This window comes from Simochromis diagramma, unplaced genomic scaffold (assembly GCF_900408965.1).
Source record: "Simochromis diagramma unplaced genomic scaffold, fSimDia1.1 OVJJ01000321.1, whole genome shotgun sequence".
Taxonomy (NCBI): Eukaryota; Metazoa; Chordata; class Actinopteri; order Cichliformes; family Cichlidae; genus Simochromis; species Simochromis diagramma.
Genome location: NW_024386772.1, coordinates 11214041 through 11229826, shown reverse-complemented (window position 1 = coordinate 11229826; position 15786 = coordinate 11214041). Strand labels below are relative to the sequence as shown.

The 15786-nt window shown below is 38.7% G+C and overlaps 2 protein-coding genes across 5 annotated transcripts in view; both read right to left on the bottom strand.

Moving 5' to 3' along the window:
* The window catches only part of baiap2a (BAR/IMD domain containing adaptor protein 2a), a 51471-nt gene extending 44119 nt beyond the window's left edge, over positions 1-7352 (bottom strand). For 3 of the 4 annotated variants that reach the window (XM_040048533.1, XM_040048516.1, XM_040048523.1), the window contains exon 1: positions 7114-7351. In XM_040048533.1, coding sequence (XP_039904467.1) covers positions 7114-7185 — 72 coding nt within the window. In that variant the 5' untranslated portion in view covers positions 7186-7351. Of the gene's footprint in view, positions 1-7113 lie in introns of all 4 variants that reach the window. The other variant, XM_040048506.1, reaches the window with a different exon arrangement.
* A 1243-nt stretch (positions 7353-8595) lies between these two features.
* Positions 8596-14367, bottom strand: LOC120744284 (charged multivesicular body protein 6-A-like). Its single transcript, XM_040048578.1, has 8 exons — positions 14030-14367; positions 12476-12585; positions 12116-12203; positions 11642-11728; positions 11475-11540; positions 11153-11233; positions 9060-9135; positions 8596-8964 (listed from the first exon to the last, which is right to left on the bottom strand). Exons 1-8 carry the CDS (start codon positions 14093-14095, stop codon positions 8915-8917), a joined length of 624 nt encoding a protein of 207 aa, XP_039904512.1. The 5' UTR covers positions 14096-14367; the 3' UTR covers positions 8596-8914.
* Positions 14368-15786: the final 1419 nt, after the last annotated feature.

Below are 15786 nucleotides of genomic sequence, written 5' to 3'. Positions count from 1 at the left end.
GCTTTTCTGTCATCTGCAGCTAGTGTGACCCCCTCATCCACCTCAGCATCAGCCATTCAACTAACTCAGTGCAGACACTGGTTACCACAGCAACCGAGACCAGACTTATTTGCTAGCTTTATTTCTTTTACCAGCAAAAGATCCTTTTCCTTTTGTGGAGGAAAGGGATGCATTTCCCACAAATCCCTCAAAATATGATTTTAGCTTTCAAATTGAAAAATAGAAAATGTTGAATCTGAGAAAATCTTTCATTGTATTTTAGGTTACGTCACTGGCTGGATGTATAGGAAATGAACATGTTTGCACATCAGTTTGAAAGCTTGCGGGCAATTCTATAAAAATGAAGAAACAAATAAATACAATGAAAAATATGTGTTGTACTGTGCAAGCATCCTACTGCTACAGAACTACCTGTAACACTCCAGTTTCTCCACATTCCAAAACAGAAAGAAAACACCTAAACAAACTGAAACTGCAAATTTCCCATTTAAGCTTCCCACAGTGTCAGTCAACTAAGTGCTTGATTAATTTGAAAATAACATGTGGGTGGCATTGTTTTGCCACAGATTTTTTTTTGGTTTTGTTTTGTTTTTGATGCTGATTCATTGAGATACATGTACATTCTGAGATATAGATGGATATAGATAAAGGTCTTTTGAATTCTACAAAAAAAAAAAAAAAAAAGAAAGTTTACAGTGGCAGAGCAGCAAATCTGCTGCATTACTCATTTTATATCCAAATGGCAAAATTTGGCTGCGTCAAAATGTTCTCACCTAAAGGAACATTCAAACCATCTGGGTATCCATGCAGCATTACTGACTTTCTGCTCATAAGTACAACTGGCTTGGGCCTCAGAAGAGCACTGTGGCTGCCTGTTGAGCTGGCCTTGTGGGTGTAGTGTAGCCAATCCTACTGAAAGTAGCAGCATTTGCCACAGATGCATAGAGTAAGAGCGGCCACAGGCATGTTAACTCTAGTTCATGGCCCATCAATGCAAGACCATTGTGTCCACTGACACAGTACGAACTGAAATTTTCTGTCTCCGTGTCTCTTTCTGTCTGTGTAATTACAGCTTCACCCTCCACAGTAATTAGGGACTATTTCAACAAGGATGTGGAATGTCTCCATCTATTTTTCCTTCTCTTCATCTCTTCTTCTTCTTCACTGGCAACACTTGAACGCTTTATTTTTCTAAAATAAACAAAATCCTTCTATATTCTTTTACATTTTCTTTCTATCCTCTACATTCGGGAGAGTAGCCATGCTAACAGGGTGACTTCAAATCAACCTTAATGATCAGTGATTGTCATGAAGCATGTTTGAGTCACTGGAGTGTAGCTTTGGATTTAGCAGTCAGCATCGCCAGTCTATGCCCTTGGAAAAAAAGAAAAAAAAAAAAAAAAAAAAGCAATGATGAGTAAAAGAAAAGAGAATGTCTCTAAACCATCCGCCCCCAGACGTGCAGAGAAGGTGGGTGTGTGGAGCAATAGTCCTCTCTCAGCATCGCAGTCAAAGGCACAGGGAACAAATCTGCTGTTCCAAAGGCAATGAATGTTATGATATCTCCTGCAGTGCATAATGCAATCTTTTCAAGGCCCTAGGCACCGCAGGAATAAACTTGTTGAAACACTATATTCTGGGGGCAGATGTTCAGAAGCACAAGTCATTTTAAACTCCTTTAAATTGCATTTTATAAGACAAGTGGTGCCTTATTTGACGTGCGGCAAGGAAAAAGGCAAATAAAACAATATATGGCATTTTCACTTATGCAGCTCCAGACAACTTCTTATTGTAAGACCACACAAATGACACACAGCACTGTATATACATCAAAGAGGCTGGTTTACACTAGATCCTTTCTGGGGCTTTTAGTAAGCATTTCATTAGCTCTACATCTCCTTTTATTCCCTTTCTGAAATAAACATGTCCATATTTGAAGAAAAAAAAAATACTATCCTTCTATTGCTATTCCTCCCTCTCACACGCCTTCTCTAGCCCTTCACCAACTGCAAGTCTTTTAGCACAATGATATGACAGAAACACATAAGAATAATGGCACGTTGTTGCTAAGAGACCACCTGTTCAGATCTCCCACATGAGATTGTGGTGAAACTGTAGTTCTCTTATCATCACCAGAGTAACATTCATTTGAGTGTAGTGAATGTCACGACAATATTGCAACTGAGAGAGAAACCTATTACATAACAAGATGTCTTTTAGGCAGAGAAACTGCATTTCAGATGAGGGTTTTTTTCTTTAATCAGACATACTGCAGCCGCTATCAGGCAACCACAAAATGAAGATCAAATAACAAGAGCGCACTGCAGAACGCGCTTGATCCACTTAACGTCAAACGACTATTTTGCCACATTCATAACAGACATTTGAGAAAATGGCATCTACTGGCTTCCGGGCTGTGTTGACATTTAGGGAGTGGTGTTCCATGGGAAAACGGCGCTGTCCTGAGGGCTAGTGGTGATGAGCCACACCCTTTTATTTCCTTACCTGTCAGGGTGTGTTCAAAACCTGCACTGCATTGTATCGGGGGCAGAACACGCAATACTTTCTGTGACAAAGGGTGAAGAAATACAAGAAAAAGTTACATTCTTCCACGGGGCGTTTAGCTTTGATGTAAACGTCCATGTTATTTATTCTTCAGGAGAGCAGCATATAATGTTAGCAATTAAGAGGTTGCACTATTGACTGGCTTAGCACACAGCTCTGTTCTTTCGAAGCTGCATTCAGGCTTGCTCTAATCTGTTTATTCACTTCATCTTGTCCTCCCCTCCTCCCGAGCCAGGTCAGTCTGAGACTTCATCCAGCGGCATGCTAAGAGGCTTGATCTAGGCCACCACCTTTCACAGGCAGCCGGTGGCATGACCAGCTGGTGGAGATGACAGCGGTGCAGACACAGACGTTCTCAAACATGCAAGCGCTGAGTGTCAGTCTTAAGTATCTGTCTCCCTGTGTCAGCACAGGAATGACTATATACCAGTCACCTCGTCTGGAACTGCCAGTCTACGTGAGGGAGGAGAATTGAAGTGAGTCATGGAGGATCATGCAGGGATTGCTGGGTTTACAGAGTTGACTCCCTTGTTGATTAAGATAAAGTCATCTCTGGAAAGTAAGGAGTGTCTCTGCCCTTTGCTGAAGGAACAATACTCAGAGTGAGATGCAGAATCCCCACTCTTGCTCTCACCATGCCTACAGTTCCAGCCCTGTTAAACACACACTCTCAACTGGGCTAACATGACTCACAGCAGCGCAGTTACCCCCCTCACCTCCCTAGTGATTACTCGGTACCTGCCCAACTGCTGACTACAATGACTTTACAGTCTCTGCATATTTTTTTTAACATTTTCTCTTCCTCAGGAGTTTTTTGCTTGCAAATCAGACAAACAACTATTGTCTGCTGTCTGATATGTACAGACCAGAGAGATAAGCAGGGTTACAAGGTTTTGGAAGTTAAAGCAATTATTTTTGTGTTTATCGCTTGGAGGTGCACAAAACTATTCATGTTCAATCACCACAGGCAATTAGCACAAAAAAAGTCTAACATGAAAAACAACAACTTGAGATTCCAAGTTTGACTCTTACTCAGCAAAACACAAAGAAATATTCAATCACTATGTATTTCTTTCCAAGCCAGTGATCATACGGTGGATGAAGTTTCCATTTACCTCTGTGCACTTTCAGGCATCCATTTTCTATCATTTTGATCTAATCCTGTAACAGAAGCCATGACTTGTACTGTTTCATCAGTTTGGCTGAAACTCCCCTGAAATTAAAGATGACAGTCTGCATTTCAGCCTCAGACAATGTATAATTTTGCATCTTAACTCATAACAGTAGATTCAAGTGCTGAAACATGCTGATTACTGCATTATTTTGAGTGTAAACTATGGTTAATAAAATTTTTATAACTGATCCAGCTCAATTGTTTTGTCTTGATTAAACAATGATTGTGCCACATATACAGTCAATGGAATAATTATTTGACCCCCTGCTGAATTAGGAAGTTTGCTCACTTTCAAGAAAAGATAAGTCTCCAATTTTCATAGCAGTTTCCTTTAAATGGGGAGACACAGAATACCAAGCAAAAATCTAGAAAACCCCCCCCACATTAAATTAAATAAATGCTATAAACTAACTTCTCTGTCATTTAGTGAAATAAGCATTTGATCTCCAAGCAACATATGACGTAGCACTTGGTGGTCACTGGGTTTTCACATGTTTCAGGATGGATTTTGGCCCACTCCTCTTTATAGAAACTCTCTAAATCCTTTAAGGTTCTTCAAAGATTTTCTACTGAGGAGGACTGAGGTCTGGTAACTTGCTAGGCCAGTCCATGATTATGATGTGCTTCTAAGCAAGCCACTCCTTTGTTGCCTTGGCAGTGTGTTTCGATTGTTGTCATGCTGGAAGACCCAGCCACGAAGCAACAGCCCCAAAGCATAATGTTTCCACCTCCTTGAAGTTGGTGTTCTCTGGGTCATACACAGCACTTTCTTCCAAGCCTTCTCTGAATCATTCAGATGTTCACTTGAAACTTAAAATGGTCCTAAACATGTGCCTTCTTGAGCTGGGAGACCTTATGGGTGCTGCAAGATATTAGTCCACTAGGCGTAATGTGTTTCCAGTGGTGTTCTTGGTGATTGTGGTCCCGACTGCCTTCTGTGTCTGCCGGCTTTCTCAAGATCCTTCTCACCTTGTGAGGCAAGATCTTCAGACTGAGGGCAATTGACGGTCATTTTATATTTCTTACATTTCCAAATAGTCACAGCAAAACTTGTCACCTTCTCACCAAGCTTCTTGTTGATTGTCTTTTAGACCGTTGCAGCCTTGTGCAGGTTTACAGTCTTGTTCTTAATATCCTTTGAGAGCTCTTTGCTCTTGCCCATGCTGGCAGAGATGTTGGACTGGAAGAAGCTGATTCAGAGGACAGGTCAGCTTTATACTCATAAAAAGTTTAGATCATTTATCGATTAATTGTAATCCATGTACCACAAAAATAGCACATAGCTATCTGTATATTAGGAGACATAATTCTTGGTGGGTTGCACTGGATCAAATACTTGCTTTTTTCCTGGATTTTTGGATGATATTCTGTTTCTCACAAAAATTAAACTACTATAAAAATTTGAAACTGCATTTCTTTGTGAAAATTAAAGGTCATAGGACGGGATCAAATAATAATGTCTTAAAAACATGCAAAAGTGTCTGTTAACATACACCCAAAGCTAGTCTTAATCATCTTGTAGAGAGGCAGACAATATCTAGAGTTGTGTTTCAAGGATGACCAGAATAAAGACAATAACACACAATAACACAGATACTTGTGGAATAATTTCTGACTGTTAACTCAGTTCATCATTGCAGCTCTACTGCATTAACAACACGCAGTATACAGTAAAAGACTCGTGTTTCTCCCCTCACTGAGATATGGGTCACACTGAACTCTTGAAATATTAAAGAAACAGTACGAAACTTGCTTTTATGCTGCAAGGTTTGGTGAAAAAAGCATGACAAAGTGCCAAAGAAGCAGTGACTATAGATAACACTCACTCTCTGACCTCCTGGCTTTTGCCACTGGGTCAGTTCCCCAGTGTTGGAAGTGGGACTCTCTTTCTCCACTCTACTGCCCATCAGTGTTGGACTGTCAGGGCTTTGACAGGGTGTTTTCACCCCAGAGACAGAGACTCACTGCTGGGCTTTTACTTGAATGAGCACCAAAATCTGCAGAGGGGTCTGTTCTCCCCAAAGAACTCGGGAATCTGGAGCATTTCTTTCTTCCCCCTTTTATGGAGGGACTGATTTACCAACATTTGCAGAAAATAAGCACTTGTATAAACCCCATATGATAAAGGGCATTCAGGTAAACTTGGAACCAGTGCTGGGAACATTTACTTCAATTTATGGCTCTAAGAACCCCTAGATGTCTGCTCATTTCTGATACCTCAATTCCCTATAGGTATCAGAACAGCTCGTCTTGACTCATTCATGGGTTTCGCAAAACTTCTGCCGGCTTATGCTTTGCATGGAAACAGCTAGCAATAGAGTATATTTAGGTTATTACACGTATCAATACCTAGATATATATACAGATATAAGATAGAGACCACCTCAAGCAGGCCTAAGTCATTAAGGAAACCCAAGAATATTACAGAGCAGACACAGGAGCAAGCCATCATACGGTGAGATTATGTTGACATTCCATTACTGGCTGCAACTCTAAACCATGGCAAAGGTTGTTAAACAAAGCCTGCAGTGAGGTTTAATAAATTATAAAGCAATCAGCACGAAAACAAGTGCATGATTAGGGCATTAGCTCTTTTAAGTTATTCATCAACCACTTCTATAATCAAATGAGCATTCCAGCCATGTATACACCAACAGGGGAAAGCACTGGTAGATGATAAATGGCAAATTTCCTTATTATTCTGTCATTAGGTGCTCTTCTTTAGTATACAGCTGTAAATCCAACCCATTGCTGTTTCTACAAAAAGAATTTGAAGACAAGTTTTGCATTAAAAATACTGAGACATGAAAAAAGCTAAAAAATAAATGGTGGGCTTAGATGGTGCAATCCCTTCCATTCATTTTTTTTACCTAGAATGTGTCTTTCCCAGAATTGAGGCTTTGCAATCAAACGCAGTTCACATTGAGTTTTAAGAAGAACAGGTTTGAAGAGGCAAATATTTACTTGTTGCAACAGGATGCTTAGGCTTTTGTGCCACTCAAGCACCGACTTCTGGAATGCAGTATGTTAATGTTTCAGCAGGCTGTGCTCAATAACCAGTAGTTAACCAACGAACAGCTCACACTACCTTCAAGCAGACCACTATAGGTGTAGGCTACTCATGCAACAGGCCAAGGAGCAGGAATAGCAAGAGTGAGTGACTTTGATTTTGCAGTTTTGATAGAAAGGTGTTGCCTTAAGTTGTGGTGGAACGCAAAAGTACAGGGAGGTGGAAAATACATTATTTTTGATCAAGTGAAAAATAAAAAATAATAATAATAGTAACCTGCTGAGTTTCGGCGCAGTGCTTACTTTGCGGCTAAAATTACATGCTCGTATATACCTCCGAACTTTATTAATTAGTTGAACCTTACCTTGTAGACATTTTCCGTCAAACGGTGAACCTCGTCTGTGCGAGACATGGTGAAATCTTCAGCCAGGACCATAAACGTTGTTTTTTTGTTGTTGTTTTTTTACTTTAAACGTGTATCCGCGGAGAGAAAGGGGAAAAGAAAAAAAAAAAAAAACCAGGGGAGAGACGGGTAAATGTGCGAGCTAACAACAGGCGAGATAAGAGACCGAGTGGCTCTGCGCTCCCGAAACCCACTAACTAAACACACCTTCTCTCTCCACAGCTGACAGTCCGATGCTACCTTTACGGTCTACTCGGAAGTTCTGATTTTTGTTGGGCTTCCTTTATTTTATTTTATTTTTTTCGCAATCTCTTAAACATTGTGTGCGATGCGAAGATTTAAACAAAAGAAGTATAACATAGTATAACATTTTCCAGCTTTTGTTTACAAGTTTAAAAGTAAAATCTAATACATTCGGACGTATAGATTAGGGGTAAACAAGAATGAGAAAATATGAAGGGAGGGCTTTTATCCCCCAAAAGTATAAAATTTAAAAACCCAAACCAATTATTAAAGGCTGTCATGGTAGCCTACGTTATCATGGCAATGAAAGTCACATAACGAAATTTCTACTACGTTGCGCGACGTGTTTTTTGTTATACTAAACGGTTAAAAACATTATTTCCCACGGTAATAGAACGCAGCACCATCTTGTCAAAATGCAGATTTAGAGCCCGCCCCCTAAATCTCTACCATTACTAAATATTTGAGGCAAATTCGTTCTCGTAGCCACAAATTCCATGTATTTTAAAATATGTATGTTTATCTATTCATATCGCTCCAGTGTTTACAATGATAAGCTTGGTAGAGTTATGCACAATAGGACCTAGCATATACCTTAACCTATAAACATATATGACTAAGCATGAACAGCTGGTTAAAGTAGTGGGATCATCCTGCCAGTTTATCTCCATGCGCACCAGTAATCAGTAATAAATGATAGAGTCTCAGTGTGGTGAATTTAAGCCATATTCCTCCGATTAAAGCCATTATACACCATGTAAATCTGCCTCAAGTATGCCTACTATTACATGAGGCTTTAGGGAAGTCGCACTGTAACTGTTACACCATAGGTGCTGTTTTTCCTCATAGGATAATTTGTGTTAGCTGCATTGTACATGCTAATTAGTGTCTAATTGCTGCTTAGTGTCAGATTGTAAACACTATATTTTCTTCCTTGTCTAAACATCACCCACATATTAGCAACATGAGATTTTGATTTTCTTTCAACAAGTACACACTTCACTAAGGGCACTCTAAATGAAGACACCTGTTATGTGGAGTGCGGTGTAGAAAAACACAAGTGAGGAGTGCCCCCTTCTGGAGAAAGTATGGTGCATATTTTCACTGGTATTTATTATTTTTATTAATTTTTCATTTTATAAAAATAACAAGAAAGACAAAAAAAATAATCAGTTGTGGACAAATAAAGACAGGACAGCGTTTTGTTCAAACAGCTCAATTTAATATGTAAAGCTGTAAATAATGTGTAAGACATCTAAAAACTCCTGTTATTCTACAATAACAGCTACAATGCAACACTTCTCTTTCTAACCAAATCAGACACAGAGAAATAGAATATTTCACTTTATGCATGACTTAAGTGGAGCGGTGAACCAAGTACAGACAGTGCTGATGCTGTAAATTGTGTGAAGATGCACTGATGTGTGCAGGTCCCGTGTTCACATACCAAATCCCAGAAAAAAAGAAATCCACCTCTTTATGCAGCTTAACACTGGATACAGACCACACATTCAGTCTACTAGGCTGCCAACAGCTCTCTGTCTGGCTTGTTCTTTGCTTCTCGCCTCTCTAGAAAACACAAAATCAAAATAAAATAGTGTGACGTCAAACACTAATTTATGGTTGTTTAAGGAATGATTTGTTGAGTGAAAGATTAGATGTACCTGGCTCTGCTTTAGCTGCTTCTGAGACCTCTGGTATTGGTTCACTGGGGACCTCTGGAAGTGCTACGTCTTCTTCCTGTTTCAGAAAGAGAGATTACGAAAGCCAGCTGACATATTTAGTTCCTGAAAAGCTGAAAAATTTGTGGACTCATTATCAAAGCAGTACTACAAAAAGTTGCACAACGATTTTATTTTAATTTTAGTTTAGGTGCATAATATATTGGACAAAGACAGTTTTTGACATTTTGGCTCGGCACACCAGAACAAGGGATTTTAGATTTTTTTAGAAATCAATTTGTGATTGAAGTACAGCAAACAGTATGCCATTAACTAGGAATTACATCCATTTTTATGCACAAACCTCCATTTTCCTAGACTCAAAATCAGTCACATAAACCAACATAATTTTAAATATAAGGACTGTTTCTAATACTTGTCTAAAAAGCCATTGCAGCAAAAGACTGCCTGAAGTCTAGAACCCACGGACATCAACAAAATGCTTTGTTTCTTTCCTTTAGATCCTCTGCTGTGGCATGTTCTGCATCCAGGTTTGCATTTAATAACTGTAAAGCTATGTTGTGGTGGGATCAGGTCACACGTTTGGCCATTGAAGGATATCTCATTTCTTTGCCTTGAGAAACTCTTGTGCTGCTTTTGTAGTAAGCTTGGACATATATGCTCGAGTCATTATCTATGTGCTGGAGTCAGTTTTGCAGTATATGCCTGCATCTGAGCAGAGAGTACCGCGCTGTACACTTCAGAAATATTCCTACTACTTCAATCAGCAGGCACATCATCAATTAACACTAGTGGCCCAGATCCACTGACACCCCTACATGGCATAACATTGTCTCCTTTTCGTATGTCTGATAGATTTATTGTGTTCTTTTAGCCTGATGGCCTTTCTCAGTTTCACCGATATTTCTTTTGGCCTCATATTAAACCTTCTAAAAATCTTTTAAAAATCCACTGTGGTGGTGTTCAGAGGCAAAACTGCAAAAAATTGTTTTCTTTGCTCAATAAATGATGTTGTTTTTTCCCCAGATGATTCTATTGATTTTCAGATATATTCATTTTAATTGCCCCTCTTACAGACATTTTCTGGGAGGTCTCATGTTGTTTCTATGCATTACCTCTTTAGGTTTTTTTTTTTTTTTTGCATTTACACCGTACTTCACAGTTTCCAAAACACTATAGCTCCTTCAAAATAAAATAATATTCCTTTTTTTTTTTTCTTCTAAAATCAATTCAGGTAATTTTTCTTTTTTCATCTTAAAACAACTTGTTAATCTTTATAATGTGCTTTCTATTCAGGAGTTGTTTTTTGTTTGTTTCCTGTTTGTAAAGATAATCTACAGAGAAATTTGAGTGCTCTTTGCACTGGTGTAATTCATGCAGTATTTGGGTTTGTATAACTGATTTCATTGTACAATAGTGAGGTCTAGCAGTGTGGGAGGATATTTTTGTATGCATTTAAAAACTGTCTTTAAGAAGAAACACATTTAATTCAGCTTCAAATACAATAATATCCACTGCGCTACAATTTTATTTGCATAATTGTGTCAAACTGATTCTTAAAACTAGTCTTTGTTCAAATGTGAAAAATAGTAATTTACAGCATGTAGTTTGACAGACATGTGAATGTGTAATTTAGGATAATAATTACATCATAAAAGAATAATCTTCTGAGGTTTTAATCACAATGAATTAACCAAATTCATACCCACAGTTGTTTCATATTCACTGTGTTATTATGATACATTTATATTGTAATTAGCTTAAAAATTCTTCTTCTAAGTTTGCAACACAGTTTTCTTCTCTTCAAAAACCAGATTTCTATAGATTTAAGATTAAATGGCAACGTTCAGTTTAGGTGTGATATCCCTGCATGACTCAACCGTGAATCACAGCTTTAACCACATAATTGCTCAAGTGGAAGCACTCAGTGGCCAGCAGTTGAATGCTGCGGTCACGCTCGGAGCCTCGGTGAGCGTAACTATTAGATGAAGTGGGGCGATAACAGCAAAAGAGCATGCATGCTTTGGAAATATTTTTAGTAATAACAAAGGTTTAAAATGCAGTGTAACACCCACCTGAGTGATAGCTTCCAGCTCTGCTAAGACAGCATCCTCATCCTCTTGTGTCAGGACTCCAGCCAACATTTCATCTATTTGCTACAGGTGCATAAATGAAGCAATAAATTAAAAACAAACAAACAAACTAAATCGTTGATTTAAAAAATTCTCTTAAAGTGATATGTATCATCCCAGAACATACACTACAATATGAAGGAAATAATTACTATTGGACATGTAGTTTAATCAAACCTCAGCTGATTTTTGGCATACATGCAGTACCGGTATTAATGATAGTTCTGTGCAGGTATATTTGATAAACATCAGTAAGGCATTTTACCCTTTGATAGTCAGTCGATTCCTGTGTCTCATCCAGGATTCTCTCCACATCTTCTATTGACATGATCTGTCATAATGTTACATTATACACTCATGTTTATAACTCTTAAGGTGGTATTAAAATATTTTGAAAATGCATAGTACAGGAAAAACAATGGAAAGCACTACCTCATGCATGCTCTTCAGACAGTCGTTGCCAACTTTAAGTCCCTCAATGACTTTCATTTCAATTTGCATGAACTCAATGTCTTGAACCTGTTGACAAACAATTACATTGTAAAAATAGTTACATGAAATATAAATAAACAAAACAACAAATCAAATAGTATTTGTCCCTTTTATTTTCTCATAAAATAGTGATTAAAGAGAGACTGAGTTAAAACAAACACTTTACGTTACACTATTTTTTGGTTTGGATTAGCATGAAATATAGTAACAAATCACAAGTAATCACAAAACAGTATTGTATCACAAATGAATTTAAGGCCACAATGGACTTCTCAACTTTGGACCAATTTGCATTTAAGCAATCATATTATTAACAGTTATTTTGGAAACTGTTAAATACTGCAGAATTGAACTGGTCCACTCTCCCTTGGCACTGAATATCAAAGCCTGGTGGACTGATGCTATGAAACTTACCATGCGCTCGAGATTTGAAATCTGATTTTCGGTCTTTTCTAGTAACTGATCCTGGTACCGTTTTTTCTTAAGAAGCAACAGCACTTTTCTGCAATAACAAATGAAAACACAAAGCATCATATAGCAAAGAATATCTTTTGTTTACAGTACGAATACAGTGTGTACCGCTGCATGCCGAATAAAGTAAATTGAATTACGAAAGAGAAAACGGACTCTGTGCAGGAGTCATTAACTTGGGAAATTTTAAGTAGCATTATCCATATTTAAGTAAACCATACATTTGTTTACATTGTTGCCAGTATTCACAGTAGTGTAACTACATGCTGGTAGATATTGTGTAAAATCGAGACTTGTGCTTACTCCTTCTTGCCATCTTGTAGCAACTGCTTTGCTAGACGTCGCTCTTTCTCCAGCTGCAAGGTGATTCTCTTTTGGTACTGCTTCAGCTTGTCTCTCTGCTGCTTCAGTTGCTGGACAAAATCCCCAACGAGAAAATTAAAAAAACAACAACAACAACAATATAATATAAATATTAGGGCAGGGATAGCTCAGTAGGTAGAGTGGTGGCCCCATGATCGGAAGGTCGGGGGTTCGATTCCCCTGAACAGCTACCCTGAGGTACCCCTGAGCAAGGTACCGTCCCTACACACTGCTCCCCGGGCGCCCAATGGCTGCCCACTGCTTCACTGAGTGAATGGGTTAAATGCAGAGAGGGATTTTCCCCACGGGGACCAATAAAGTACACTTTCTATTCTATTCTAATATACACATTCCTTGCCATTTTATTGGGTACACCTTGCTAGCCATGAGTTAGATAAATATGTTGGTTCATACTGACATGACAGCATCACACAGTTGCAGCAGATCTGCACCACCCGTTACACCAAATCACAGTGCTGACTGTGAAGGCCATTTGAGTACAGTGGCTTCATTGCCACGATCAAACAAACAGTTTGAGTTGATCTGAGCTTTTGACATGGCGCATTATTCTGCTGGAACTAGCCACGAGAACAAGGATAGACTGTGCTTAGAGTCATGGACATAGTCAGCTACAATACTCAGGGAGGATGCAGCATTTAAATGTTGCCCATTTGGTACAAGATGGGCAGGGTGGATCAATGCTTTCATGTCGTTTACAAATTCTGACCCTACTATCTCAGTGTCTATGGTGCAATTTTGGTGAGCTCATGTGACCTGTAACCTAATTTTCCTGTTCTTAGCTGCTGTACCTCACCTGCTTCAAGGTTTGCGATGTTGTTTGAAACTTGCAGAAGATATGTTTTTTCTGCATACCTTGGTGGTAATGAGTAGTAGTTACTGTTATCTTCTCATCAGCTCAAAGGAGTCTGCTCATTTGCTTATGAACTCTGTCATCATCAGGTCATTTTGAGAGAACTGCCTTTAGGAATGTAACAGCAGATCTGCCTCCATAGAAGACGATCTCTTGCATCCTCTTCCGCTCTCCTTCCATATATCCATAATTGTGGTCTTTCTCTTCGCCTCCTGCCTGACAGCTTCATCTTTTACATCCTTTGCTACCATGTAATTGGCTGATTAGATATTAGATATTTGCCTTAAGCAGCAGTTAAACAGGAGTACCCAATATTTTTTTTTTATCTACCAAAAAAGTAACGAAGAAATAGACACAAAAACACAAGGAAGAGGTCCATAAACTGATGTCGCATATTATAAATAGATGTACTCATTCAGTAGATATTTTATGAAACCAATACGACTATTCTGTGCTAAACGGAGGAGGGGAATACAGTTCTCACGAGATACGAGTCGCAGAGAAACCCAACAGTAAGCACATCGGGTGATATTAATTTATCTCGCCGTGTGACCACAGCACAAGACCGTGCAACCCCTAACACTAGCCCGATAACGGGGATGCTATAACCGCTACCAGCTCACCAAAATGGCTTTGTCCTGCTCCGTTACACGAGAAGGTCGACTCTTTCTCCCAAAGACGTTTCCCATTATTCAGCCACATCCCCGCCACATTCTCCCGTATCAACACAAAAAATATCACTTTTTGCTAAACATTTTGTACGATAGTAAATAGCCTAAAATGGCTAACAGGCTAACTGACTACACCATGCCCTCAGTTCTTTTTGTTTTCCGCGTTTCCTACGGCAAGCAAGGCAGGACGTATAATCCGAAGCGTTACATGACTTGATTATTAGAGCTCGTTGTTCTGATATTCATTCCTGTTATATTGTGATATGGTACGGGCGGTAACAGCTGCGCCTATTACTAGGATAAAATGAATTCAACTGCAGATTTTATAGGGGGCACATGTTAAACACTGTCGCCGGACTGTTGGTACCTTGGAGAGCTTCCGCCTCTCCGGGGGTTCCAGGATCAGCACCATGGAGAGCAATCAAGAAACGTTTCCTCTAAAAATGGCAGATTTTGCTCAACATAAAGGCAGGAAATTAACAGACAGCTCTTGTATTATTTCACATTAGTAAGGTTAAGCAATGTGATAAGAGGACAGCATTCTAAATGACTCAATATTGTGCAAAAGTCTTGGAAACAGAGACAAACTTATTTCTTTTTAGTTTACTTCCAAGGAGCCAGACTAAATTTTTCATTAGAGTTCGCTGTTGTGTCTACACATAAGAGACATTTCGTGAAGTGCACATTTTAAACGGCACCTTTAGATACTTTTGTTACACCAGTATGTTGCGAAAAACATTTAGTTCCCATTTCTTTAGTTGAATCTACAAAAAATATCAAAGATAAAACGGTTAAACAGCCATAAAACTGTATTCTTGCACCAAAATGATTCTCAGCTATTAGACAAAAAATGTGACATACCAAAGTGTATATTTATTGTGTCAGGTTATGCCAGATTACATGAGAACTAGGCTGAAAATCATTGGCAACAGGCCTCATGGAGTGATGAACTCAAATGTGAAATTTGGGTCAATACTGTATGTATGGAGAAGGTCAGGCAAGTGGTACAATAGCTAGCATCCATCTGTCAAACATAGAGGCTCTATCATGATCCAGGGCTACATTTCAGCCAGTGTTAGTTGTTGGGGGATCTTGTCAAATGTTGATATTGTTGGAATTATGAATATAGATAAGTACCATCAGATTTTGATCCAACATGCAATACTATCTGGAAAGGATCTGGTTGCCTGCAGCTTTATTTTTCAGCATGAAAATGATCCCAAACACAGCAAACACATACCTGGATAGAAAACACACAATGGAACAGTATCAGTCATGCCCTGGGCTCCCCAGTGCCCGGACCTTAACATCACTGAAGCAGCGTGAGATCAGTTTGACAGAGAACAGAACAAAACACAACCATAATACAAAGAAATGATCTGAAGACTACTTAAAGAAATGACAAGAAAGCTTACCTAAGAGAATTAAGGCTGTGCTGAAGAATAAAGGTGGTCATAGCAAATATTGACTTTTAAAGTTGTTAGCACTCTACAAACTATATATATTTTTTTACTAATTACTAGTTTATTTGTGTTTTGTGGTAGGTTGAGTTTAATGTCTTGGCTATTGTAACATAGACATCCCCGAATGTAATTTTTCTTACTCATAACACTACCATTTTTCTGTGATTCATAAATGATATGCAGAATAAAGTGTGCTGGGCTGAGGGACATGCTTTGGAAAATAACTGTACTTCAAAAAGACATTTT

Coding starts and splice junctions, on each gene's coding strand:
- LOC120744284 (XM_040048578.1), bottom strand. CDS start 14,095: ATGGGAAACGTCTTTGGGAGAAAGAGTCGACCTTCTCGTGTAACGGAG. Junction 12,204..12,475: donor CTACAAGATGGCAAGAAGGA/GTAAGCACAAGT, acceptor TTGTTATTGCAG/AAAAGTGCTGTTGCTTCTTA. Junction 11,234..11,474: donor AATCGACTGACTATCAAAGG/GTAAAATGCCTT, acceptor ATGCACCTGTAG/CAAATAGATGAAATGTTGGC.